Raw genomic sequence first — 27256 nt, 5'->3', positions numbered from 1 at the left:
TGGTAATAAGTACATATCTGTCAATGATTACTTTGAATATAAATGGACTAAACCCTCCAATCAAAAGACACAAGGTGACAGAATGGATTAAAAGCAAGATCCATCTTTATGGTACCCACAAGAGACTCATTTGAGACCTAAAGACATATGCATATTGAAAAAGTATTTATTATGAAAACAGAAGTGAAAAGAAACCTGGGGTGGCAAAAGATTGGACAAAACAGACTTTAAAGCAAGACCACAATAAGAGACAAAGAAGGACACTACATAATCATGAAGAGAACCCAACAAGATAGAACAATTGTATATATTTATGCACCTAACATGGAAACACCCAAATACATAAAGCAGCTAATAACAAACATAAAGGAAATAATCCATAGTAACACAATAATAGGGAAGTTTAACATCCCACTTAGATAAATGGAACAACCATCCAAAAACAAAATCAACAAGGAAAGAGTGCCTTAAAATGACACACTAGACTAGATGGACTTAAGAGATATATTCTGAACATTCCATCCTAAAACAGCAGAATACACATTATTTTCGAGCGCACATGGAACATTCTCCAGAATAGACCATGTATTAGGTCACAAAACAACTGTCAACAAATTTAAAAAGACCAAAGTCATACCATGAATCTTTTCTGACCACAATACTATGAAAGTAGAAATCAAGCACAAGAAAAAAATCTGGAAAGACCCTAAATACATGGAGGTTAAATAGCATCTACTAAACAATAAATGGTTCAACCAAGAAATAAAAGATGAAATCAAAAAATACATGCAGACAAATGAAAATTTAAACACAATGGTCCAAAAATCTTTGGCATGCAGCAAAAGCTGTTCTAAGAGGGAAATTTATAGCAGTACAGGCCTACCTCAGAAAGAAAAAAAATCTCAAAAAACCAACTTAGCCATATGCCTAAAGGAGCTATGGAAAAAAAAGAACAAACAAAACCCTAAATCAGTAGAAGGAAGGAAATAATAAATATTAGAGCAGAAATAATCAAAATAGAAACTAAAAAAAAAAACAAAAAAACAAAATACAAAAACAATAGAACTGGTCCATGAAACCAAGAGCTGGTCCTTTGATAAAACACAAAATTTGATGAATTTTCAGCCAGATTCATCAAAAACAGAGAGGGGGGAGGGAGGGACAGGGAGGCAAGGGGCTCAAATGAACAAAATCAGAAGTGACAGAGGAGAAATAACCACCGACACCACAGAAATACAAAGGAGTGTAAGAGAATATTATGAAAAGTTAAGTGCCAACAAATTGTACAACCTAGCAGAAATGGATAAATTCTTAGAAACTTACAGCCTCCTCCAAAAACTGAACAAGGAAGAGATAGAAAATTTGAACAGGCTGATTAACAGCAATAAAACTGAATTTGTAATAAAAAAAAACTCTCACCAAACAAAAGCCCAGGATGAGATGGCTTCACAGGCAAATTCTATGTAACTTTTAAAGAAGAGTTAATAGCTATTCTTTTCAAACTATTCCAAAAAATAAAAGAGGAAGGAAAGCTTCCAAATTCATTCTATGAGGCCGGCATTACCCTGATACAAAACCAGATAAAGACACCAAAAAAAAAAGAGAACTACAGGCCAATCACCTCTGATGAATACAGATACAAAAATCATCAACAAAATATTAGCAAACCAAATCCAACAATACATTAAAAAAATCATTCACCACGATCAAGTGGGATTTAGTCCTAGGATACAAGAGTGGTTCAATGTTCACAAATCAATCAACATGGTACATCACATCAATAAGAGAAACGATAAAAGCCATGTGATCATTTCAACACATGCGGAAAAATCATCTGACAAAATACAACATCCATTCCAGATAAAAACCCTCAACGAAGTAGGTTTGGAGGGAACATACCTCAACATAGTGAAGGCCATGTATGAAAAACTCACAGCCAATATCATAATCAATGGGGAAAAACCAAGAGCCTCTCCTCTAAGGTCAGGAACAAGACAAGGATGTCCACTCTCACCACTTGTATTCAACACAGTACTGCAAGTCCTAGCCACAGCTGTCAGACAAGAAAAAGAAATAAAAGGCATCTAAATTGGTAAGGAAGAAGCAAAATTTTCGCCATTTTCAGATGACATGATACCGTACGTAGAAAACACAAAAGACGCCACCAAAAACTACCAGAACTGATAAATTAATTCAGCGAAGTCACAGGATACAAAATCAATGCACAGAAATCCATTGCATTTCTACACACTAATAATGAAGCTGCAGAAGAGAAATTAAGAAAACAATCCCATTTACAATAGCACCCAAAATAATAAAATACCTACCCAGGAATTCACTTAACCAAGGAGGTGAAAGACCTGTTCTCTGAAATCCACAAAACACTGATGAAAGAAATCGAAGATGGCACAAAGAAGTGGAAAGATATTCCATGTTCGTGGACTGGGGAGGTGCGGGAAACTCACGGCCACAATGGCTCATGTAGAGGCCCTCTTAGTGTCTGTTGCTCTATGGACCACACACAGGATCACCAGAGACATCTGAACTACGAACCAGAAAAATCCATCAGATTGCTGCTGCCTGCCCCCACTCCGCCTGAGGATGCTTGAAGCCTGTCATACAGATATCTCACTGGCAGCATCCAGGACTCAGACACTGGGTTTATAATTTGCTCCAACCATTACCTGTGTTTTCCTTTTGTTTCCATAGAAATGCCTCTCATTAATTAACCTTATTGCCTGCTGAACAAGGCAGAGTGTGTACAAAAGCCAACACCACTTGCGACACCTAGATGAACTCCTGGGAAGTAAGGACCCAGATAATCAGGCAGCAAGTCACATGGGTACAAGAGGCCCCTGCCCCCCACCTCCTTTTTTAAGGTGGCAGAGACTGGCTTACTGATCCATTCTCTTGGAATACCCACTGGGATCAGATCAACTTTCGAGATTCCCACCCCAGACTACACCGTTACTATTGCTTGGAATACACTTGGGGATGAAATTAACGTCACATAGTGCCAAACTATGTAGAAAAATATAACTATCTCTGATGACCCCTCAATTAGCACAAGGGACCAAAAGTTACAAGTAGGTCAAATCCTTCTGTTTCAAAGCCCCAACCACACCCTAAATCGGCTGAAGCAGTAACAGAAGACAGAGCTCCGCTCACGCTCCATAGAAATGCAACGAAGGACTCACGATGGGAAATTCTAACCGGAAAAGTCTCCACATGTCTGACACCGTGTTGCTTCTGTTTCCCTTGCTGCAGTGACCTACAGGTTAGAACTTTCTGCTTAGCCCTGCGTGTAGGCACGTTACAGCTAAGGTTTACCAAAACTGCTCTTTACCCAACACCTACCTCACCCGAGGAGACAAGGAAGTAGCCAAAGCACCATCACCCCCAATTCTTCAAGATTGAGGAAAAGTCATAACTCAGGGAGGAATTGACTCCATGCCCCATAGGGTTAATGAGGTAGAAATTACCAGAAAACTGAAAGCCTGCTTTTCAGAGAAGTGCTTCTCCCTAACTGGCTATAACTGGCTATTAATGTCTCCCAGTCCCCACCAACAAACCCGCTGGCTGGCCCTGCAGCAGCCTGGACTCATCGGGTTCCTGCCTGGTAACAAGCAAGGCCCCGCTTTCCTTATGTGAGATAAGGAGAGACCCCATCCAGGTTTCCCAGCCCTCAGAGTGCGCCCACAGCCCCCTCTCCTGGTCCTGAGATAACCTCCTAAAGGGGGACTGAATTTCTGAAGTCTCTGCCCCAGAGTCACCATGGAACGTATGTTACGCGTATGTTTCCTCAGTGGGAACTCGCTCTAGCTTCCCTCTTGAATGATCAAGAATTTTCCCACCTTTTAATCAAGACTCTTTGGCTTTTTCTCCTGCCTAAGTCGATTCCAACATCACATTGGTTCCTTCAAGTTGTACTTACTAGAATTCTTTTTCTGTCCACGAGTCATTGTTTTAAATGTTTTACCAAACGCAAAAAACAGACAGTCTAAGCCAAGCACGCGTACTGTTTGCTCACCGGTTGGACTTTATAGAGAACATGTTATCACTTTTAAGCCTCCCACCGGTTCTGTTACAGTAAGTCCCCAACAAGGAACTAGGGGTGAAAAAATACATTATGTTCATACCTAGCAACAGGGACTTGATGGGCCCTGGACAGACAAGCCAGGCACCCTGGCACCGAGGGACCGGAAAACATAAGGTTGATCGTCAATGCTTTCTGAGGAAAGATTACTGATCAAAAAGGGGAAATGATAAAGGAAAATTTCAACTTTTGATGTTTGTGGGTCCTGCTCCTGGGCTCCCAGGGAAGCTAGACTTGAACATTTACCAAGGTCAGAACGACTCAGGAAAACCTCCGAGCGTGGGCTTTATTTCTGTCCCGTGCACACACTGTACATCTGCTTTGTTAAAAAATAAATAAATAACCAAAAGGAGCATTGCAGACATAAAAAAAAAAAAAAATCTCCCTGGTTCCCGTAAGATTAAATTCATACAGCCTTGCACACACTAAAAATATAAAATAGATTAAAAAATAAAAACATAAAACAAAGTCTGTAACTGTTTGGAATGTCCTTTGTCATGACGATTTGTAACTCTTCATGAAAAAGAAAAAACACAAACGTATAACCCTGTACCACATGACCCTTCCCCAGAGGACTCTCTTCTTTGTGAAGACAGGTACCCTGGGCAGCTGTCCTAACTTGGGCTCGAGGAAGACTCTTTTCCTTTCTCTTTAAAATCAAACAAATTTTCTTTTAAATGTATATTTTTTGAGAGAGAGAGAGAGAGAGAGAGCGAGCGCTCAAGCGAGTGAGAGAGAGTAGGGGAGGGGCAGAGAGAGAGAGGGAGACACAGAATCCAAAGCAGGCTCCAGGCTCCGGGCTGTCAGCACAGAGCCCCACACGGGGCTCGAACCCACAGACTGCAAGATCATGACCTGAGCTCAAGTCGGACGCTTAACCGACTAAGCCAGCCCCTCGCTTTAAATTTTTTTTTATTTTTTGTTTAATATAGCGAATTGTCAGATTGGCTTCCATACAACACCCGCTGCTCATCCCAACAAGTGCCTCCTCAGTGGCCGTCACCCATTTTCCCCTCTCCCCCACCCCCATCCACCCTCACTTTGTTCTCTGTATTTAAGGGTCGCTTGTGGTTTGCCTCCCTCCCTCTCTGTTCGTAACTATTTTTCCCCTCCCCCTTCCCCATGGTCTTCTGTTAAGTTTCTCAAGATCCACGTATGAGTGAAAACATATAATATCTGTCCTTCTCTGCCTTTGTTCATTTTGCATTGACAACTTCTCTTCCTTAGAATGACAATTTTGGGGGGGCACCTGGGTGGCTTAGTTGGTGAAGGTCTGACTTCGTGTCAGGTCATGATCTCAGCAGTTCCTGGGTTTGAGCCCCATGTCTCGGGGCCTGGAGCCTGCTTCGGATTCTGTGTCTCCCCCTCTCTCTGTCCCTCCCCTGCACGTGCGAAATCTCTCTCCCAAAAATAAACGTTAAAAAAAAAAAAAAAGAGTGACGACTTTTTGTATGGAATTTAAAGAAGGAATGACAGCAAATTAATTATGCTTGTATCTTTACATACACAGACACACACACGCACAACACAGGGGCACACATTTCCCCAGAAAAACATTTGAATTTTTGAAAAGTCTCTACTTGTATTAATAAGAAACAAAGCTATTTTCTGGGTTTGGATAGAACCGCAGCAGAACTTAAGAGCTGGGTACGAGACTCCATAATTCATAGCTAAACTCCAAATACCTCCTACGGATGCAAAATTGCTCATTTTACCCGCTCATCGGGGCAGCGCTGGAAACCAAAGCCGCCTCTTGGGAATAATACCTTAGCAGGCTGCACGGAGGAGACGGTGCACGGCACCCACGCCCCAAACAATGACGTCACGGAGTCTCAGCACAGATGGACGCACTTACAGGTGCGAGTTAAATGCTCAATTAACAGCCCCAGTTAGACTCCCCGGAGCACCTGTGGGCACACTGCTAGTTCTGGAAGGCAGCGCCCAACTGCAGGGAAGGACAGATGCAAACTATCAGTGAACTTGGAACCAGCAGACCTGGGGTGAGGGCTGCAGGGGTCCTTCCGAATGCCCCAAGTTCAGGGCTTCGCAGAGAAGCCCTCATAGGGGGACAGTCTCCCTGAAGTCCACATTACCTGATGTTTCCGAGATGGCTAATTGGTGGAGGTTGGGCGGTGGTCGGGTGTTCTGGGGATCGACTCTCCAGCAAGGCTGGGATCCGCGTCTAGAAACCCCCCAAGGGGTCTCCGGGACCGTGGGCATTCGCCAGCCGGGTCTAGGAGTGAGTCAAGGCACACCTGAAAACAAGGGACACGCAGCCCGGGCAGGGAGAGCCAGCGTGCCCTTATGCGATCGTGAGCATTCTCCCGAGCGCCGGATTCTGTGTCTCCAAGCAGGCCTATGAGGGGACTCAACCGGTGACCGCGGGGCCGCAGGGTCTCAGCCCCTGCCCGCCGTCCCCGAGCAAGTCCTCGAGGAGTGAGGCATCTCCCCGCCCGGCCTGCCGCACCTGGCGGCCTGTCTGCCTCCCGGGCCTCGCCGGGCCCCCTGCCCTGGCGGGTGGGGGCCCCGAGCACCGCCTCTGGCTGCTTCTGGCCACCGCGTCAGCTTGGGCTCCGGACGCGAGGAGGCCGCTGGAAGGAGCCGGGCGGCACCGGTTCCCAGAGCTGCATTCAGGCCCTGGCCGCCCTGGCCGCAGCTCTCGGATGTGCGGACTCCTGTCCCTTCCGCGGCTGCCGCTGCCCCTGCTCGCCGACAGCCCGCCCTTCTGAGCTGGGCCAGTGCCGCCTGCGCTGGAGGGGGGGTGGGGGGTGGGCGCGGGCTGTGTCACCTCCCGCCGGGGCTCCCGGGCTGCCACCGCGGCCGCCGCGCCGCCTGCCAGGCCCCGGCCCCCCGCGTGCCACTTACCCGAGCGTCGCCGTTGGGCGGGCGGCCCAGCGCCGTGCCTCTGCTGCCCTCTGCGGGCGGCGTCCACGCGCGACCTGAGCCGGCGGGGAGGAGCCCTGCCCCCCGCCTCGTGCCGGCCTGGGGTGGGGGCTGCTGCGGGGGCGAGGGTCGACTGGGGGCGGGGCTGGCGGGGATAAGGGGGTAGGGGAACTGGCGGGGGGGGGGGGGCGGGGAAGAGTGGAGGTTGACTGGGGGGGCGGGGCTGGCAGGGGTAAGGGGGTAGGGGGACTGGCCTGGGGGGGCGGGGAAGAGTGGAGGTCGACTGGGGGGGCGGGGCTGGCGGGGGTAAGGGGGTAGGGGGACTGGCCTGGGGGGGCGGGGAGGAGTGGAGGTCGACTGTGGGGCGGGGCTGGCGGGGGAAGGGGGTAGGGGGACTGGCCGGGGAAGGGGGGGGCGGGGAAGAGTGGAGGTTGGCTGGGGGGGCGGGGCTGGCGGGGGTAAGGGGGTAGGGGGACTGGCCTGGGGGGGCGGGGAAGAGTGGAGGTTGACTGGGGGGGCGGGGCTGGCGGGGGTAAGGGGGTAGGGGGACTGGCCTGGGGGGGGCGGGGAAGAGTGGAGGTTGACTGGGGGGCGGGGCTGAGCGAGGGGGCGGGGCTGGACTGGAGGTCGCGGAAGTCGACTGGGGGCGAGGCCGGCGGGGGGTGGGGGGGGGGCTGGGCTGGGGGGCGGGGGACGGGGGTCGACTGGAGGAGCGGGATCGATTGGTGGGGGCGGGGACCGCCTGCAGGGCCCTTCAGCTGCGGGCCGAGCTGCGGGGGGGCGGGGCTGGCTGAGAGAGCCCTGCCCTCCGCTCCGGGGACGACGGCCCTGGTCCCGCCCCTCGGTGCCCGCGGCTGTGCGCAGGTGGCACCTGCCGCGGGAGACGCTCCCCGAGGCCTGCGGGCTGGACGTGGCCCGGCCGTGCTCGCCTGGCGGGAAGCAGAGAGACCAGCACGATGAGGGGCTCGCACACGTTAACCGAGCGCGCGTTTCACAGGACCGGAGCCCCTGGGGACCCTCAGGCGGCCGTCACGTTGCGCAATGACTGGAGCCCCAAAGTTCACGTGGCCTGTGCGTGGGCACCGAGCCGTTTCCTGTTCTTGCCGGTGCCTGGAAACCCGTTCCCCAAATATTTTTCAGGATGCAGTTCAAATGCGAATTGTCAGGCCTTTTTCATACTGTTTTGGTTAAAGATAAAAAAAAAAACAAACCAATTCTAGACATTCCGAACAATATTAGCTCCACTTTATTGACTGCCGGCCAAGCACGACTTTAGGAATTTCCATCCATAGCTCACATCATTGTCCCCTCTGAGCGCTTGTCTCTGTTCCACCAGGGAGAAAAGTTAGGCTCTGAGAGGTTAGGACGCTTGGCCCAGGACACACAGCGGCAGCAGAGACAGTAGCCCGCTCAGGGACTCCACAGTTTGTGTTCTGCACACCAGCGCCACCTGTTGGTCCTCACGGCCTCTCCTCACTGCAGCTGTCCTTTCTGCGGGGCAGGTGACCGGCCCTCGCACCCGGCCTGGGCCCCCCCCCCCTCCAAACCCTCTAACCGCCCTCCCACCCCCGCGAAGCAGCTCCCGGGACGCCGGGCACAAGCATCGCTCCCGCTCACGGAGGACAGAACTGCATCAGTCCAGCTGTCCTGGCAGCTGGCGGACTGGCCATGAGTGAGTGTGGGGGATGGGAAATCGGGTGGGTAAGCCACCAAACGCAGTGGTTTGCCATCACATTCCTGGCTACCTATCGGTGGCCACCTGGTGCCCGGCGTGGTGAGGCCCTGACGCAACGTGGCACGAAGCCGGCAGCCCCCCCACCCCCCCACCCGTCTTCCCCTTTCTCCGCGGGAACCATAGAAAACCGCAGGCAAAAGAAGCGCCATTACTCGCCGATGTGACAGAGAGCTGAGTGGGGACTCCCTGCAGAGTCAGAGCTGGACAACACGACAGGGAACAGGGCAGCGGCGGGGGGGCTGCGTTTCCCTGGCCGCGTCCGGCTGCCGCGGGCCCAGCCGGTGGCTTCACGTGGCTGGTTGCTCAGACCCAATTGTGTGCTGTCGCTCGCCCTGTCCTGCTTGTCATGAGGGTGCATTTTGCGACTTTCTAAAGTGGAAAGGCCTTCAGTTTCGTGTGTGAAGACCCGGGAGAAGTTGCCCGGGGCAGGAGGGAGGGCGGGGGCCTCCTGCGAGGGGCACTCTGCTAAGGCCTGTCGGAACCTGCGGAAGCATCTGGATTGTCCTGCGCCTGAGCGCACCTTCACGGGCGGGAGGAGTTTTCATTTTAGCAGGGGGCCCGCCTGCCTCACGACCAGCCCCGGGCACTCATGGGGCCAGCGAGGGCTTCCTCGTGTGTCAGGGGCTCAGATGACGAGCGTTTGGGATTGTATGGGCTGCCCATGCTGTGTAACAAATAACCCACCATTTACCGACTAAAACCCACAAGCATCTATCGTCTGGATTCTGAGGGTCGGGCATGCGGCTGCGGTTTGGCTGGACACTCTGGTTCACGTTCACAGCCCAGCTCTCAGCCGGGAAGCAGCCCGCGCGGGGGAATCCGCTGGCCGGTGGGGGGGGGGGGGGCTCCATTCCTCCCCTCCTGCTCCTCCCCTCCTGCCACCCCTTAGGGCTGCCCGAGGGTCCTCACGTGTGGCACCGAGTTCCCCAGACTGTGATGAGATGGGGAGGGGGGAGGGGGGGTCACTGTCAGGCGGTGGTCGAGTTCACGGAGCGCAGTGGCTGAACGTTTGAAGGAATGTTTGTGACGTCTGTGCTCAAGTGCCGACAGCTGTGGTGCGTCGTGACGTTGGTGGGGCCGGTGCTGTGCTGTGAGGCTTATTCCCCGCCGTCCGCTCCTCCCCGGGGCCCCCGGACGGCCCGCTGCTGGCTCCTGAAGGAGGACAATCAGTGCCGCCTCCTTCCGTCCCCCACATCACAGGGAGGTCACCCCCACCTCTTCCCAGCCGCCGCGCGCCCCGTCTCTACCCACTCTGCCTGACACAGAAAAAAGAAAGACTCCCCCTGTCCCCAGACGGCCTGACATCAGGTGGCAAGATGCTGAGTCCATCTGTGGAAGATCACCCCCCCCCCCCCCAAAGCCACTGAGGACACCATGGCCAGGATGGAGGGTGTGGTTTTGTGACCCGGCCAGAAGCTTCTCCCAGTGCTAGCATCCTCCGTCTAGGAGCCCCGCCCCCTCCCTTCCCACGGTGGCCCCAGATGTCAGGGTCCGCGGCCAGAGAAGCTCGCCGCTCCTCACGGAAGGTGTTGCAAGAAGGAATCCTGCCCGTCGCGGTCCAGCTCTGTTTTCAGGGATGTTAGGCTGACCCTCTGAAATTGGCGGCAATAGAAGTATTTACGGCACAGAAATCCGCAAACGCTACAGACGGGCGCTTGTAACGGTTTTCTCCCGGAGACGCGCTTTCCCAGCACACGGCCGGGACGGTCATCTATGTCCAGCTCAACGGGCTGTCTTCTTCCTCTGAGCGCAGGAATATCATTCAACAAATCATTATTCTGACTTGTAGACAATAGCAAGATGCCTGTAAAAAATGGTTATTTAGAAACTATAGATTTCTTAACATAATCGGAGGCATAAAACTCCAACAATCTGCTTGCGTTCAAAAGCAGAATTGGGGGACGTTGTTTGGTGCATTTTTAGTCAATGAGTTTGCTATATATATTTGGTTTTAAGATGCCCCCTCCCCATAAGGAATACGGGCAGCGAAATCTACTTGACCCATGACAGTAGAGACCCCAAGCTCCCCCGGGGTCTCATGGATGGCAGTGATTTATATGTCACTGGCTCCGCCCACTGCTGTCTTAATCTGGGACATTCGCCTTCTGAGAACACCCTTCCAAAAGTGCGTGGGAGAGAGCCCAGCACAGACACCGGCATAGGGCTTCCGTGGGATCGGCAGGACAGATGCCCCGCCCTGCTTGTGTGTGCGGCCTGTCCAGACGTACGGGGCAGCGTGTCCCCTCTGGAGCCCTTCACGACCCTGGGTCCGGCCACGTCGACCAGCAGAGCACGGGCTGCAGACCCTGGGCTGCCAGGGTGGCCCCGGATCCCCCGGAGGAGTCACCGGATGGATGCTCTGTGGGTTCCCGCTGAAGTGGGGAGAACGCCCACCTCCCAAGCTCCTCACCTGCCTCTCTCCCGGGAAATGGGCCCGTCAGCTCTGGCTTGAGCTCCTGTCACAGAGTTAGAGCCTTCCAGTCACTTTCTCTTCAGGCGCCTGGGCAGAAGGCCCCTCCTGTACTCTTTCCCCCCAAAACAAACCAATCGGCACCACCCAAACCAAAACCAAACCTATTATTCAAGTGCTTGGTGGTCACAAGGGGTCACAGGTCACCTGTGCCCAGATAGGGCTAAACTCTGGCTTAGGACCCAGTGAGAGCCCCCTTTGGAGGGGAGCTCAGTGGTGGCAGGGGCCCCATTCTGGCAGCTAGCCATCTTCCTTCACCCGGGCCGGTGCCCGCACCTCTCTGTTCCTTTTCTTTCCTGGTCTGCGAAACGTAGCCAAGAACACAGCCTCACAGGGCGTTGTAGATCGATGTGTGAATTGTGTCAGGATTGTGCGTGGATCCACGTGGAGTGCACAGAACCGTGCCTGGAACCAAGCGAGCTTTCGATAAATGTTCATCACGATGGTTGCCGCGGCCCTTGCTCTGTGCAGAGTGAACGGCTGTGCCGTCATCTGCCTTTGCCCAACACGAGGGCTTTGTTGTCTGGAATAACCAGCCCTTACAAAAACATTCTGCAGCACCCGTTAGAGGTTTCCGGGCCGCTGAAAAGGAGCCGTGCTCGCACCGACGTGTGGGAGCCACCTGACGGACGGGTGTCTGCTTGGCCCTGAGGGAACAGAGAGGACGGCGAGGGGACAGGGTGCTCACCTGCGGCCTCTTAAGGTGGGACGGTGGGAGTCGCCTCTTGGCATTTGCACGTGCATTTCAGCGGCCAGAGGTTAGTCAAAGGAGGCCGGAAGTTGTGTTTCTTTCCTCTGCATGTCCACGGGCCCAGCTAAAACTTGGGGGCCCATTTCTAAGGAAGAGGGAGACAAGAACGAGGGTGCCTAGTAGAAAGTGTCTGCGGGAATTCTGCCACCGGCCTGCTTCCCCCCAGCTGGCAACGTCTCCTGATTGAGCAGGTGTCTGATGCCTGGGGCCACCCCCTTAGCCAGACCGGGGCGGGGCGGGGAGTCTGCTGCATCTATGGGGCATCCCGTGCGTCCCCAGCTTCTTCCATAGCTAACGGGAAGGGGGACGGTCAGGGTTATATTATCGGACACCATGTAACAAATTACTCCAAACTCAGTGGCGGGAACAGTAATGCTCATTTATCAGCTCCGTTTCTAAGGGTCGGAAACTCGAGAGTGGCCTGCCTGGCAGATCCCGGCCACCAGCCTCCGCAGGACTGATGGGGCAGGAGGACGTACTTCCAAAGCGGTGCCCTCGTGCGTCCTGGGTGTTGTGGGGGGAGACCTCAGCTCCTCACCTGGGGCTGCTTGAGCGTCCTCACAGCCTGATCCCAGAGACGAGGCAGAAGCTTCGGTACCTGTAACGGCCCGGCCTGGAGAGGCCCGCGGTCACCTCGGCAGTCTTCTTTGGTCACAGGAGTCAGGCCTCAGGAGCCCCAGCAGAAGCAGAGCCCTCCCAGGGCTTCAGATCTAGCAAACAGACATTTGACGAGTCAGAATAAACTCTCTATGGGCATAGAGCTCTCGACAGCCTCCAGAACAGAAGCGAGGGAAGGCTTTGTGCAGTAAGGCCGGGCCCTAAGGCGAGGCAGGTAAGACACGTAGGCTGTGAGGTCCAAGGCGATGCCGCCTCCCAGGGTCGGGCAAGTGCAGAGTTGTTCAATTAGCCCGTGAACCTGGCCTAGCATCTAAACAGATCTGACTCCCAACTGGGGTGATGTTGTTCCCCACGGGACATGGGGCGATGTTGGGGGACATATTTGACTGTCATGGTAAATAGTGCATCTGGTAAATAGAGGGCAGCGAGCAGCTAAGCTCCCTGCCTGCACAGGACGGCCGCCGCTGAAAGAATGATCCAGGCCGGGCTGTCCGAGTGGCTGGGAATCATCGTTGTGAAAGGGGAAGTCGCGGTAAAGGCAGCTAGCGCGTGTAGGGGCAGCGGCGTGTGGGGTTCGTGCAGGGAGAGGACAGCCTGTCCGCGTGGCCGGGCCGCGTGCGCAGGGCAGTCAGGGGAGGGGAAGTCTGTGAGATAAACTGGGCCTGGGGGTTGGGGGCACCGTAAGGTATGATTCAGGAGTTCGGACACGGGCCCACAGGAAATGGGAAGCCTCTGTGAGGTGGTTGGTTCTGGGTTCAAGGGGACTTGGGGCAGAGAGGCCAGCCGGAGCCGCGGCATTCAGCGTGATGCCTCTCAAGCGCGGACGGGTGCACACGGGCGCGTCGGTGTCCCGGGGCTTCCGGTCTACTTTGCAGAGCGCCGTCGCGGGCTCTGGTCAGCACCACAGCTCGAGGGCCGCGCTGTGGAGGGTGCGGCTGACGGGGCCGTTCCGCTCCCCTGTGTCACTCCAGATCCCAGCCCGGGAAACAAAACGCCAGAACTGCCACCGCTGACGCAACGCGAGACTTCTAGCAAGGAGGCCCGACCTGGGGTTTGCTCGGAACCCAGACGTTGATACCCGTTTCCACCGAGGCTGGCTCCGAGTTGGCCGGGGGCTTGGGCCCCCAGAGCTGGCGAGGCCGAGAGCCCCAGCGGCGCCCGTGAGGCTCGGGAACCTGGCCTCTGGAGCTTGTCCCCACGAGAAAACACAGCGAGGGGAAGAAGCACCTAGTGCTGCTGCCTTCCCGGGTTGGGGGGCAGCCGCCTTGCCTCCCCTGGGCTCTAGCTCCCCGATCCGATCCGTGCAGTGATGGGGCTCGGGGGCCGATGGCAGCGTTGCAGCTTGTGGTTTGCAGGAGGGCCCATCCCGACTCTCCGGGGAGCCCCGCTCGGAGGCAGTGTCCCCGGGGTTGGACCCCCCTCCCTCCCTCCCTCCCCTCGTGTCCCTGTCCCTCTCCCTTCCTCCCCCTCCTTCCCTCCTCCTGACCGCCAGGGCTCCCACCCACTCCTCAGCAACACCTCTCCAACACCTGTTTTCTGCCAGCCGGAAACTAAACAAAGAGCACCTGCCAGGGACGGAATGTTTGTATCCTCCCCAAATTCGTAGGTTGGAATCTTACCCCCAGGGTGGTGGTTTTACAAGGTGGGGTCGTTGGGAGGAAATTAGGCTTAGATGAGGTCATGAGGGTGGGACCCCATGGTGGGGTTAGCCCCCCCCCCACCCGACCCCTCCCTCTCTGCCCTGTGAGGACGCAGCCAGACGGTTCAGCCGTCTATGAACCGGGAGGACGGCTCTCACCAGGCACTGGATCAGCCGGCGCCTTGATCTTGGACTTCCAGCCTCCAGACTGTGAGAAGTACATTCCTATTGTGTGAGTGCCCCGTCTGTGGGGTTTTCTCACGGCAGCCTGAGCGGACGAAGACACCACCAGCGTGAGAGAGAGCAGGGCCGCTAGCTCCCAGGTGGCTGGAGCGCGGAGCCCCGGGGCTCAGTCACCATCCCTCGTGCTGGGGCGGGATGTCAGTGGGGGCGGGGGGGGGACTCCGAGCTGGCAGAGGGGAGCCGCACCGTGGAAAAGGGGGTCAGGTGCGCCCCGCTGGGGGCCGTGGGCGTGGGGAAGTCAGGAGGGCTGACCAGAAGCAGGATCCTACGCGGTTGGTTGGGGGGACGTATTTGGCTTTCCCCGTCAGTCCTAAGTTGGAGGTGGGGGCGAGAGCGAGGGGAGCTGGCGGGTGTTGATCAAGGCCTGGCCGTTTGGGGCTGGTTGCCGCAGGCCGTGGCTTGGCTTCCCCGACCGGTGGCCGCGGGTTGGGGGTCAGAGCTCTGTGTTTACGTATGATCTGGGGACATCCTCCGTCTGCGTATCCAGTATCTTACCAGGCTTCCCGGTGTCTCCTGTGATTATCCTAAGAACTCACACCACCTGCTAATGGAAGACGGCCAGAGGAGGCCTGAAATGCCTCTCCAGTCCCTCTGTGACACTGGGGCTTTAACAGGGCTTCCGGAAGGCAATCAAGCCTTCACAGAATCATCATTCGGATACTGCTAAGTCAGGCAGGAGAGGGAGGGGCGTGTTTTCAGCCCAGTGAGGATAGAGCTCCGCCCCCCACCCCCGCGGGCCCACCTCCGAGAGCGAGGCAGCCCGTGTGCCAGGGAATGCCACCGAGACGGAGGTTTTCCTAGTTTTCTAGCGGGCAATGCTGTGGTCTCGACTGAGAGCCAGGTTTGCTCTTAGTGTTAGGGAATATCTCTGTGTCCTCACCCTAAAACTTTAAAGACGCGACTGAAATTCATTTTCTCTGGTTGGTTTGGGACTTTTGATATATTTGAGTGGTCCTGTCCTTCCGTCCGTACCCCGCTGCCACAGGTGCGGTTTGTATTTGCCGCCCACCAGGCTCTTGGGGACAGGCATCCATGGTCGGGGCTCAGTGAGTACCTTGAGACACTTGACGCTTTGCACACTTCCTAGGCAGAGATGGTGGAGGATAAGCAAGAAAAGAGCTATCCGAGTGGTAAAATAATGTTTTATTCCATGGATGAACAAACGCTAGTATGCCACATGCTCACTCCCCTCCTGCCAGATCTCGCGGCCACAGCTGGCTTCCCCTGTCGGACCTAGTTGGCTTTGCGGTCGGTCAAGCCCGCTGAGAATGGCGAAAGCACGGTCACGGCTCACAGCGGTCCGGCTGCTCACGCGTCGGTCCTTTTCGCAAGTGACGGCGTCTCACCCGAAAAAATCCGGTGACGGAGACCCTCCGATGGCGCTGACTGCAACTGACATTGCAAGCTCACGGAGACGAGACCCACGCCCTCAAACACCGAAAAGCGACGCGGACAGATCTCTGCCGACGGCATGTCAAGGACCCCCCGGCAGGACCGGACGCTGGAGAGATCAGTACTGACGTTCAGGTGGTCGACGAGCTCCGAGGGAAACAACAGCGATCGATGCATTTCCGACTGGCACTGGTGGGGAGTGCGGGTCAGCCACAGAGCGGCGGCATGCAGGCGAAATGAGCTGGTGGGGGGCCAGGGCCCGATCCCGTCTTTATATACAACGAAATGAAAGAGACACCGGGAGCACCGGGGGTTCGTCCCGTCGGAGGGTGTGTGACACGTGGACAGGCTGCTGGCGCACGGTGGCGGGGCCACCGAGCCGTCCCCGGGGCGGGAGGCCACCGCCCGCGCCCACGCTTCCCTGGCCTGTCCCCTGAACACGCGCACAGACCTGGGGATGGAGTCCACCCTTAGTCTTTTTACCTTTTTTTAACCAAATGCCATCTGAAAAGCTTTGACAAGGTATCAGGGGGAAAAAGGACAGGCTTCAAGACATACGTGGATAGCGTGAGTCTGAGCCAAATCCCAATGCAGCTTCGTGGGAAAGAAGTTTTATTTAGGATTTTTTTTTTTTTTTTTTTTTTTTTTTTTTTTTTTAGTATAGTACTGGATGTTCGTTCCCCTCAGGTTTTTGAAATTTCTGCACAAAGTCTCAAGACAATCTTGAGGAGAGAGCAGTTAGTTGCTTCTGATGTGTTTCTTTATCCAAACAAGTGCAAAGCCTACACGGGGACCGAAGAACAGAAAGCAAACAAAGCCAAGAAAGAACGCAAAGAAGGAGAGACACAAAGAAGGAGAGACAGCCCGTGACCCGAGACAGTGCCAGGTAAAAACCATAGAAAAATACGAATTAATTCCATAAGGTTAACCATTAGCGAAGCTATGGGAACACCGGGTTCAGCCCTGACAACGCCGGACCTCCGAATTACAGAAAGGAGCGAGCCGATCTATGAACACGTACTGCTAAAATAATTGTGCTATAGTCGTTTCCATGGCGTGGGTGTATCAGACAGGGTGGAAAACTGCTCATGTGGACGCGGCCGCTGGCCAGGGCGGGTCTTTGCGCTACTGCGGGAGAGCTGGGATTTAAGGGCCGGTTTCTGCATTGCTGTCCGTCCTTCGTTCCTTGGGGAGGGGCCGGGGGATGCACCGGTCACCCTGGGGCCAGGAGGAGGCCATGCTGCTGCGGTGGCCGCTCCAGGCGCGGCGGGGAGGGGCCCTCGGGGGGCGATGACGCGTCTCGGCCTGGGAAGGAGCTGGTTTCTGAAGCAAAACCGCCTTCGGGACACATGCTATGGAAATCACGCTTGCTGCCCCGGCCCCGGCCTCTGCGGGAGAGGGGGGTGGGGTCCCGGCCGCACACTGTTCCAGGGGGAGCCCCCGCCGTGCTCAGGGCTGGCTCTGGCTCCGGCTCCCGGGTCAGTCCTCCTCCTCCTCCTCTTTCGCTGTGGCTGCGGGGACTTTGTCCTGAATCCGGAAGCACTCCACAAAGAAGTTGATGATGGACCGGTACAAGTGCTGGTGCAGGGAGGCGCTGTGGAAGTAATGGCTTTCGTCCGGGTAGATCTGCGGGGAAGGCAGGGACAGGTTACTCACCGCTGGGGTGGTCGCCCCCCACCCCCCGCCCCCCCAAACCCAGCACGGCCCGGGCACCGCATGCGGCTTGGAGTCGGCCCGAGCAATGATTTCCTAAATCCCTCCAGTGCTGGCGTCAGGGCACTCAGGGCACCGGGTGCCTAAATTAGACCACACTTTGGTCACCAGACTCGGTGCCGCCTGTGCCGTCCGTCTGGTTTGCATTTGCAGCAAGGACGGATCTGAGGTCTGGGACCACAGAGGCTCCGGCCCAGGGCCCCAGGGCCCCAGGGCCCAGGATCCCCAAAGACACGGGAAGTGTTCTGTGCTCTCTCTACAACCCTCACAGGCCGAATCCTGCTGCTGTGTTCTGGGGCCCGGCCACCCGCGTTTGGCTCGGACTCTGACCGTGGGCAGGTAACTTTCCTGGGCCTCAGTTTCCAGCTGTGTTACGTGGAGATGATTACCGTGACAGAATCCGGCTCATATCGTTTTGTGAGGATTAAACGTTATGCTCCCTGCAGCATTTAGAACGAGGCCAGGACACGGGGAACGCGAAGAAGACGATGTGAATGGCCGTCCCCGTATCCTAGAGGCGCCACACCATTTCCACGCAAAGGCACCTGTTCTGGCAGGGACTCAAAGCCAAGTCTCGCTGACCTGGAAGCCCACTTTCTTCCCGTGACACCTGCTGCCTCCCGCATTCTGAATCCTGTCTTCCTCTGTGTCTCTGGAGGCGGGCATTCACCGTTACTTTAGAGTAGTTATTACCGATGAGAGTGAGCTATTATGTATATGGTAGAATGTCTGTGGTACAGAAGGACACAGAGCAGGAGGCACGTCTCTTCCTACCCGGGTCCCCTGTCCCTGTGCCCTTTTCTGGAGTTGCTTACTGTTGCAAATTCACTGAGGATCTGTGAAAACCTCTGCTGTGCCTGCAGGCCCGGCGCTGGGCGTGGGTCCCTTTCGCTGTCTCGAGTGTGGTCTACAATGCACATTGCTCAAAAGCTTGCCGATTTCGCCTAGTCTATCTCTTGGGCGAGCGATCCACATCCGCACACGGAGACTGACCCTGTAACCCACCACGGCTGCACTAGGTGCGTAAAATGTATTTACACCACGGCAGCTATCAAACTCACTATGATCTGAACACTTGCAAAGTGAGCTCAAAGGTCACATTAACCAAGTCCTCTCTTCCCCCTTCAGCAGCTCAGGCCAAGCCCCCTCCTTGCAGGGACACACGTGTCCCTCCAAGACAGCGATGCCAGAAGGCCAGGGGCTTGGAGACAGAAGGCAGGCAGCGGTCGGTGCTGGGGCCGGTGCTGTCTGAGGGCTGATGGATGCTTAGGGAAGGAAATCTGCCATTGATCCCTGGACCTGAAAAGACCATCGGGGTCTTTTTTGCCAAAGGGAACCCCTGGTCAAGAAGGAAATGGAAGATGTTTCCAGAAGGAGCACTGTGCATTGCTGGAAAAAGCCCAGCCTTGAGCTGCTGGGCCAGTACTGGATGCCAGGGAAAACGAGGCTGTGAGTACGTTTCATGGGAAGGGTAGCACTCTAACGGCTGCTCAGCCACAGATGATTCTGGAACATTCCTCCAGAATTTAGTTAACGTGTGGTACTGTCCGGCAGGAGGCCAGTGAGACAAGTTTCAGGACCTGCACGTGTAAAGCCCCCCAAGGCCCCCAGGATGCTGCTCTGGTCAACACTGGGACAACAGTCCCACTGTCACCCGCCAGGGACACCACCAGCCTCACCGTGGCGGTGTGGTGGCTGTCCTGACCTTGCTCACCGCGGGACTGGGTGGGGGGGGGTGCTACAGGGGTTTTGCACACAGCTCGAGTGTAGAACCGAGCCATCAGCATCAATTAGTGGAGAAAATAAGCACGCGCTAATTCGTCTGGCCCGACGTGCCCCGGCCCGTCTCTGACAGCCGCGACACGGGTGCGTCTGCAGACACGGGATGAACGGAATACCAATCAGTTCCTTTTCCACGAGAAGAATGTGTCTCTCCAAGCGTGGAACAGAGTGGGTGTGCGAATACTGTACCTGTAAGCTGTAATTAGCCTTCCCCTTAATTAGTTGTGTAATGAGTTCCGCCGTGTGCTGGAAATGGATTTTTTCTGTTAAAGAAAACAAAAAAGAGGACAGTACGGGTTAAACCCAGCACACCATCAGGGGCGATGCAGGGAATGAGCGTCCCCGGTCCTCACCGTCAGCGGTTGCGTGAATGATTAGAAACTGCTGCTCTTCCAGGGCTGACACTCGATGAGCCACCTTGGTCATCTGCATGGGCAGGGCAAGGGGACAGAGTTAGCGGACCTCACCGCAGCCAGCGAGGTGTTCGTCCTGGGAGAAGCGGGGGCTTCGCAGGGGAGGGGAGCGCACGGAGCATCCCAGAAGCCTCCCTGCATGAGCTCCTCTTAGGAGGAGGAAGGGGTGGAAGAGAAGAGGGCACAGGAGAGCTCCCTTCCGCCCACGGCAGGTGGCCCCAGAGGGCCACCATCTCAGCCGGTGCCACTGGGAGATGACAGCCCGGCCAGAGAGTCCCGTGGTCCACGCGCAAATCCCAGCTTTGAAGCCAGGTCCTCCGGGCAACAGAAGTCCGGCCTCCCCCTCACGCCCCCCTCACCCCGCTGAAGAAACACCCAGGTGACACCTGCACTGAGTCACTTCGGTGGCTATGGCCTGGCAGGTGGTATCGGAGAACTTTTCTGTAGCCCAACCAGGGGCTTATCTCCTCAAAGCAGAACCAGCCTTGGATGAAGCGACCGGCAGTCACCCGTGCCAACGACTGTGGATCCCGGGACAGACCCTCTGCCCGTCCGAAGACTTTCCTAACTCTCCTCCTTGCCTCTCGGGTGCCAGAAAGGGAAAGCGGACAGACCCGGGAGAGGCCCCGCTCACCAGGGTTCACGGCCCGGTGGAAGGTTTTCTCAGAGCGAGTTTGGTGGGGGAGAGGGGGAGACCAGCAGGCCCGGGCAGGGAGCGTGGGTCCCAGAACTGGGCGGGGGGCCAGAGGGGTGCGAGAGAGGAATTCCGGAGGGGCGGCCCGAGCTTGCCCGATTCCCCATCCTGCCCACATGTACCTCGTATGCCCTATTGTCAAGTCCGTGGAGGCCCAGGTACCTCTCGGAGAATGCAGATGCTGGAAATGAGAAGAGGGGGGAAGGGTTACCCGAGGGGAGCCGGTGCCGAGCCCCCCGATGCGGGGACGTCCTTGGCAGGGGGCTGGGGCAGGGAGGGTGGGCTCACCCACACTTTCAGGGCAAACGTTTGTTTCTAAAACACCGCCTCAGCCTGCGGGGCTTCACGCAGGTAATCAGACAGCACCCCGGTAACATTCGAGTGTCTTAGAGCTGGTGGCCGGCTTTTAAGCAATACAGCAAAACCTCAACCGTGTGAAACAGTGACTCTGAAACCCCGTGAGCAGGATAAGCCCTCACTTTGTTTCAAATACAGGAAAGGCTACAGATCCTGAAGAGCAGATTGCCATCAGGATTTGCTCTTTTTCTGTTTTTGTTTTGTTTGGTTTTAAACACTAGGCATGTCGGTGTCCGGTCCCGGGTGAGGGTCTGACGTCTGCCTGTCGGCAAAGTCAGGCTGGAGGAAGCACCAAACACTTCTGCCGGGGGCAGGGGGATCTTTCGTTTTCTTTTTAATGTTTACTTGACAGTGTTGTTTCTTTACTGTTGGTTTATTTTTGAGAGAAAGAATGTGTGTGAGCAGCGGCAGGGCAGAGAGAGAAGGAGTCACAGAATCGGAAGCAGGCTCCAGGCTCCGAGCTGTCGGCACAGAGCCCGACGCGGGGCTCGAACCCACAAACAGTGAGATCATGACCTGAGCCGAAGTCGGACGCTTCACCGACTGAGCCACCCAGGCGTCACAGGGACATCCTTAATTAAGTGGAGATGGCACTGGAGGATTCCCCCACCTGGGGCTGTGACCTATCAAGGTGCAGGATGGTACATTTATGTGCATCCAAGTCAGGCACCTTTGAACCCGCATGATTAAAAAAATTAAGAAAGTCTCACTGAGTTGAAAAAAATCTGAAATACGTTACATGTATTCCCATGGGAAAACGAATTTTAAATTACTACGAGTTTGAAGGAGGGGAGTGCTGGGACTACAAGTTCAAGTCGGCATTAGAGCATTTGTCAACGTGTCTTTGGTGAGCCTTTTGGCTGCAGGGGTCAGAGGTCCTCACAGTTCACGGGGTCCTGGGTGCTGAGATGGGGCACCGGGGAGGGGTCGGCCAGGGGACCCTTGGGTGGGTCTCGAGCTCCTGGTCTCGTGTGTCGGGAACGTGACTTACGGGTCTCGGGGGGTTGACCGGTTTCATTCAAACAAGTGACCGGAAGCCCTCCCTCCCCTTCCCAGGCTTCTGTCCAGGTTTCTCATTAGCCCGGGTCGCCTCCCACCCACCGTGGGTGCATGAAGCAAGGGAGGCAGGGGAAGTGTGGCGGGACGGGAGGCATGGGGCCGTGCGGGGGCCTTGTCGCGTCAAGACCATTACCGTAGAGCTTGAAGTCTGTTATTGGAGAGAGAGCAGAGCCACAGGTGAAAAGCTGACCCTGGTTTTCACCCTTCGCTGGGAGTATGTAAGTGCTCAGGTACCCGCCGTAGTCCTGCGAGAGACAGAAAGGGGGACAAGTGGGCAACGTGTCGAGGATTCTGTCACAACAGCCTCCGACGTAGGTCAGCGACTCAGCGGCCACTGTCATGTAGCTTCTGCCAAAAAGTAAAAAAGGATGAGAGGCAAACACCTTGTCGGTTAGATATTGCATGAGGCACGCCTCCCGTCTGTGGGCCTGGGGTCGTGGGAGCCACGTGATGGGAGCTGCGGTCGCGGGTCAGGAGCTGCGCGTGAGGTTCTTGTCAGGCCCCTCCCGAACCAGCATATTCCTGCAGTGCCTCGTGCTGCCTTCCCGACTCCAGCGGACCCAGCCACGTGAGGTGACCGTCAGGGGCCAACAAGGAGCCTGTGTAAAAGGGCCCAGGGGCTGGTCGGCCAGAGTGCCCGGCTCAGGGCTGACAGGGGGCACGGCAGGTCCTTCTCATCCTACAGTCCCTCTACCTTGGGGCTGGCACGCAAGGCCCCTGCTTGAACGTGGGCCTTCCGGGGAGAGTGAAACGTCACATGCTATCTGCCACGGGCACCTTCAAAGCTGCTTGGTTCAGATGTGCTCTGTCTCGAGATCCCAGAGGAGTGGGACACAGATGAGATGCTGTGATGAGCGGCGGTGGGGAGGGACAGGGGCACGGGCTCGAGATAGCCAGGTATGTTAAGGATATGGGGGCTGCTAACGGTGTTGTGTGGGCGTGTGTGTGTGTGTAGGGAGTATGTGTGTGTGAGTCTGTGTATGTGCGTGACTGTGTGTGCATGAGTGTGTGCGTAAGTGTACACGGGGGGGGGGTCTGTGTGTTCTGTATGGGAAGGCGTGTGTGTGGGGGTGTGGGTGTGTGAATGTGTGTGTGTTGGGTGGGAGGATGGAGCGTGAAGGAGCCATACACCTGACGGAGACTGTGCGTGTAGCCCGTGCTGTGCCAAACTCACTGTAGAATTAACCGTTATGACCTATACGCTCGTTACGTTATAACTCAATAGCGTTCCTTCAACACAACACGAGTGTCTTATCTTAATGACAGTAAAAGTGTCTTTTTGGTTTCTGGTTAATAATTTTCATTGTCAGTGGAATCTAGAAGTCCTTAAAGTCATTCTGCCATCTGTTTTCAAAAAAAGTGTGGACTGACAACACCAAATGCTGGTGAGGACGTGGAACAGGGAACCTTCACTCACTGCCGGCTGGGATGCCGCACGGGGCAGCCACTTTAGAAGGCAGCGTGGGGATTTCTTACAAAACTAAACACACTTTTTACCCTGTGACCCAGCAATCGTGCTCCTTGGTATTTATTCAAAGGAGGGGAAAACTTTTATCCGCACAAAAACCTGCACGTGGAGGGTTCCCTCAGCTTCATTCATAATTGCCAAAACTCGCAAGTCGGTGAACGGACCAACGGGCTGTGGTACGTGGCTATTACTCCGTGCAGAGAAGTAACGAGCTATGGAGCCCCGAGAAGAGCCTTAAACGCGTACTGCTCAGTGAAAGAAGTCCGTCTCAAGAGGCTGTGTGAGTGTTTGAGGAGGAGCAAGCACTGAACAGAGACAGGTCCAGGCTGGGGGCCGTGACCCGGCAGGCAGTCCGTAGGGCAGCAACTTTCCCGGGTGGGTGCGGGTGGGTGATAGATGCCGACGCCCAGAGTTACACTTACAGATGATCCGACTGGCTCTGAGCCCCTCTCGGGCAGTGAGTGGGTCTCCGCCAGTATGGAATGAAGCTCCAGAACTCTGTGCCTGAGAGAGAAGCCCCTGGGCCCTCCCCTTTACCGCCTCACCTCTGGTGGTGCCAGCGGGGGTGTGGGAGGGGTGTCTGGGGTCACCCGCCCAGTGGTGCCACGTCTCAACTGTACACTGGCCCCACAGAACGCTGGGCACGGAAGGTCCGGAGGCGATGACATTAGAGGTAGTCCTGTGATTACCGATTACCGTTTGAATCTCCACCTGCACTGCAGTCACTGAGGTGCTTCCCGAGGGCCTGTGCTCTGAGTGTCCCCTTGGAGGGGTGATGGATCTGTGTCTATCCATCTGTGCCTGTGCCTTGTGAAGTCTAAGGCTCACAGATCCAGGCTAAGAATGGGGGGGAGCGTGTGCCCAGGTGGTACTAGGTGGCCCCCCACAGGCCTGCCTTGCAGCCCCGGGGCCTGCACAGCACCAGCTGGGCCACCCTGAGGAATGTGAACTGCCTACTCCTTCCACGTCAGCTAACCTGACTAGTGCACATAAAGATACGCGGAAATAAAGGCTCCTGCGTTCCCTCGTTTCCTGGGGCACCACATCAGCACCATGGTGGGCTTGCATAAGAAAAGTAACTAGGAACCTAATGAATCTGGCTTCTTTTTCTTTCCTTCTAGATAACAGAGAGAGTGAAACTCTAATAAATAAGCTGGCCAAATGGTGGCTCCCCTTGCTGGAATTGCTAAGCGTCCAACCTCTCGCTATTAAAAAAATGTAACTGCTCTCATAGCACCGGCCGAGAGACATTCTGAGCAAATCAGACCGGGCCTGGGTGATGGCAGGGCTCTCGATGGGATGGGTGCTGGGCACAGGCTCACCTTCCCAAACACGGCCACACGCGCCTTATCGATGTACTGTTCCTTCAGCATCATCCTGCAAGGCCAAAGAAGAGAGGGCTGAGTGACTGTGCACCTGCATGGTGGCCCAGAGCCGTGCTTTCCCACCATTTCAGGCACGAAGACTCCCCCCCCCCCCCCATGTAAATCAAAGGAAATATTGGAATTCGAAGGTAATTGTTGCTTTTCTCTATTCAGCGCACAGGTAGCTTGCCCATGTTAGAAACCTCAAAGTGCCCTCACAAGAGCTGTCTAGGTGTGTAAAACTTGCCGACCGAGAGCCAGGAATGCAAAGCAGCTGATGCCGATCCAGAGAACAGGCCCTGTGGGGTCCCTGTCCTCTGCTCCAGTCTGCCCCTCACTTGGACCATGTGGCTTCTAGCCACCCCAGACTCTGGGCGCGTCCTGCAGGGTTGGCCTGGAGAGCAGACACTCCGGTTCTGTGCTTGGAGTCACGGTGCTGGGCTCCCAATCCACCTGCAATGTCCTTTGTCCCCAACTCCCAGGTGGGGGTCCCTGTCTTGCACCTGCTTGGTGGCAGACTCAGCCCTGCCTTGTGCTTCCTGCCTTGCCTGGCACTGTCCGGGTCCTGCCTTGCCCTTGCCAGAGTCTCACTGCTCTCCCCGGTCGCCCCTTTTCCCCACAAAATGACGGGAATCTTTCTGGTTTCCGGGCCCTAATTCAGCAGCGGGAGTCCTGCTACCTGCTGGCACGTGACCGGCTGCTTTCCGGATCTCTGCAAGTTGCTTCCTTCCACGCATACACCCCGCTGCCAGAGCCCCTCCCTGCACTGCTCCTTCTGTTTCTATCTGCTTCTTGGGGATTATTCCTGTGTTTCTGTTTTCTGTGTTCTACTGGCAGGCTGGAGCCACCCCATCCCTGATAACTGCCCTTCTCAGCCTGAAGGGTGTCTAAAACTCTGGGTACCAGCCCTCAGAGACAATTCTTTTTTTTCCTTAAGATGACTCCCCCACCCCGCGTCCCAGGACAAGGCCAGTCCTCCGTGGTCAGCACCGCGCTTCCATGGCCAACGTCCAAGGTAAATGGACACAAGGTCCTGGGGGCTGAGGGCCCAGCTTGAAGCAGCAATGTCCCCGACTTTTCCGACGGAGGAAGGTGGTGAAAACAGCTGAAGCTGGTCCTAGAGAGACCAGCCCCACAGGAGCGGAAAAGAGAAGAAAACCGGAGTGGACAGGTTACGAATGTGTCTCAGCATTTGAACAGAAATACTAACAGCGTGAGCAGGATCCGGAAACAAGGGAGAGATAGGACAAGTAGGTCCACAGAAAGTTACTCAAGTGAGAGAAAAGGCAACACACCTCAACTGTGATGCTCCAGCCCTGGGGACTAACAGCACTTTAATAAACTTGCTTTTGAAAATGTTGTGCGGGTGTCATAGGGTAGCCCCGTAGACCTCCAATCGCCTCTGCCAGACTCGGGATGTGGAGGTCCACATGTGCGCGTGCGTGCACACACACACACACACACACACACACACACACACTGGGTCGTGGGCTGCAGAGTTCTGCCCACGTATCTGGACCCAGCAGGGACATTTCTGCAAGTTCCCTGACTTTCTCCTGGAGACCCAAACCCTGGATTTTCAGACGTGCATTTGGGCACACGTGAGATGCTCTGGCTCAGCCAGCTTTCGCAACCAGCCCGCCGGGGGGCCCCACGAGGATGCTGCCCCACGGCCGGACCTCCAGATCATACTTGCTGGGATCCACGTGGCAGTCTGTGGGGACCACGGAGTGTGGCGTGGGCGATGTGCACCCCAAAGGGCTCCATTCCAAGTTGGAAAACACCTTGGATTTCCTTTCTCAGCTCTGCTTCCAAGTCCGCAGGCGGCCCTGGGTCTGGCAATCCCTTCACCTAATTACCTGGCGACTCACTTCTTGATCTAAATGCCAGAAATCTTGGTAATGATCCTCATTTTTCTGGAGTCTTCCAAGAGTGCTTGTTTTTCCAATACCAAATATTTTTATTATCTTGTGCTTCTATTTTCACTAACCAACCGAGCAAATCCCATGTGATGATTTTTTTTATGGTGACTAGAACTGCAAATTAAGGAGAGCCCGATTTCACATGCAGGTAGCACTTTTTTTATTACTGGGCTTGTCTGAGGCCTCGTGAAAAGCAGAGGCAGAATCCATCAGGGTGCTTTCTTTTTTTAAAAAAAAAAAATTAACATTTATTTATTTCTGAGAGACAGAGAGAGAGACGGAGACACAGAATCCGAAGCAGGCTCCAGGCTCTGAGCTGTCAGCACAGAGTCTGATGCGGGGCTCGAACTCACAAATGGCGAGATCATGACGTGAGCCGAAGTGGGACGCTTAACCGACTGAGCCACCCAGGCGCCCCATGGGTGTCTTTCTTAATGGAGCGTGTTCTGAGTCTGGTTCCTTGCTGATTTGGAGAGGCCCAGGGGGGATGGGCTCCAGCCCTCAAGATGCATCGTCTCCTGGGGGAGGCGGGCTAACACGGTGACAAGGCAGCAGCACTGATGATGTGGCATGATGGGACGTACGTCCGTTGTGTGGCGTGGTCACTGCTGAAGGAGCCTAGCGCAGCGAGGGGGACCCGAGGGGGAGCCGAGCGCT

At 55.3% G+C, this 27256-nt stretch overlaps 1 protein-coding gene and 2 long non-coding RNA genes across 17 annotated transcripts in view; all 3 read right to left on the bottom strand.

Moving 5' to 3' along the window:
* LOC122213042 overlaps positions 1–7116 on the bottom strand; it is a 28459-nt gene extending 21343 nt beyond the window's left edge. For 4 of the 12 annotated variants that reach the window (XR_006199412.1, XR_006199402.1, XR_006199409.1 and 1 more), the window contains exons 1-3: positions 6962–7116; positions 6190–6846; positions 5863–6041 (exon numbers count right to left, since the gene is read on the bottom strand). This is a non-coding gene — a long non-coding RNA (uncharacterized LOC122213042). Of the gene's footprint in view, positions 1–4139; positions 4232–4342; positions 4416–5862; positions 6042–6189; positions 6847–6961 lie in introns of all 12 variants that reach the window. The other 8 variants (XR_006199407.1, XR_006199411.1, XR_006199410.1 and 5 more) reach the window with 6 other exon arrangements.
* Positions 7117–8207: 1091 nt separating this feature from the next.
* Positions 8208–9648, bottom strand: LOC122213044. Its single transcript, XR_006199415.1, has 2 exons — positions 8867–9648; positions 8208–8303 (listed from the first exon to the last, which is right to left on the bottom strand). It is a non-coding gene; the product is annotated as an uncharacterized LOC122213044 (long non-coding RNA).
* A 5911-nt stretch (positions 9649–15559) lies between these two features.
* The window catches only part of DPP6 (dipeptidyl peptidase like 6), an 859550-nt gene continuing 847853 nt past the window's right edge, over positions 15560–27256 (bottom strand). For all 4 annotated transcript variants that reach the window (XM_042927196.1, XM_042927192.1, XM_042927193.1 and 1 more), the window contains 6 exons: positions 24636–24690; positions 21979–22090; positions 20552–20610; positions 19676–19748; positions 19512–19585; positions 15560–17453 (listed from right to left, as the gene is read on the bottom strand). In XM_042927196.1, the coding sequence (XP_042783130.1) occupies positions 17307–17453; positions 19512–19585; positions 19676–19748; positions 20552–20610; positions 21979–22090; positions 24636–24690 (520 nt within the window). In that variant the 3' untranslated portion in view covers positions 15560–17306. The remainder of the gene's footprint in view (positions 17454–19511; positions 19586–19675; positions 19749–20551; positions 20611–21978; positions 22091–24635; positions 24691–27256) is intronic.

The sequence above is a fragment of the Panthera leo genome, chromosome A2 (genome assembly GCF_018350215.1).
Source record: "Panthera leo isolate Ple1 chromosome A2, P.leo_Ple1_pat1.1, whole genome shotgun sequence".
NCBI classification, from domain to species: domain Eukaryota; kingdom Metazoa; phylum Chordata; class Mammalia; order Carnivora; family Felidae; genus Panthera; species Panthera leo.
Note: the sequence above shows the minus strand (reverse complement) of the source record. Positions and strands in the feature narration are given on the sequence as shown.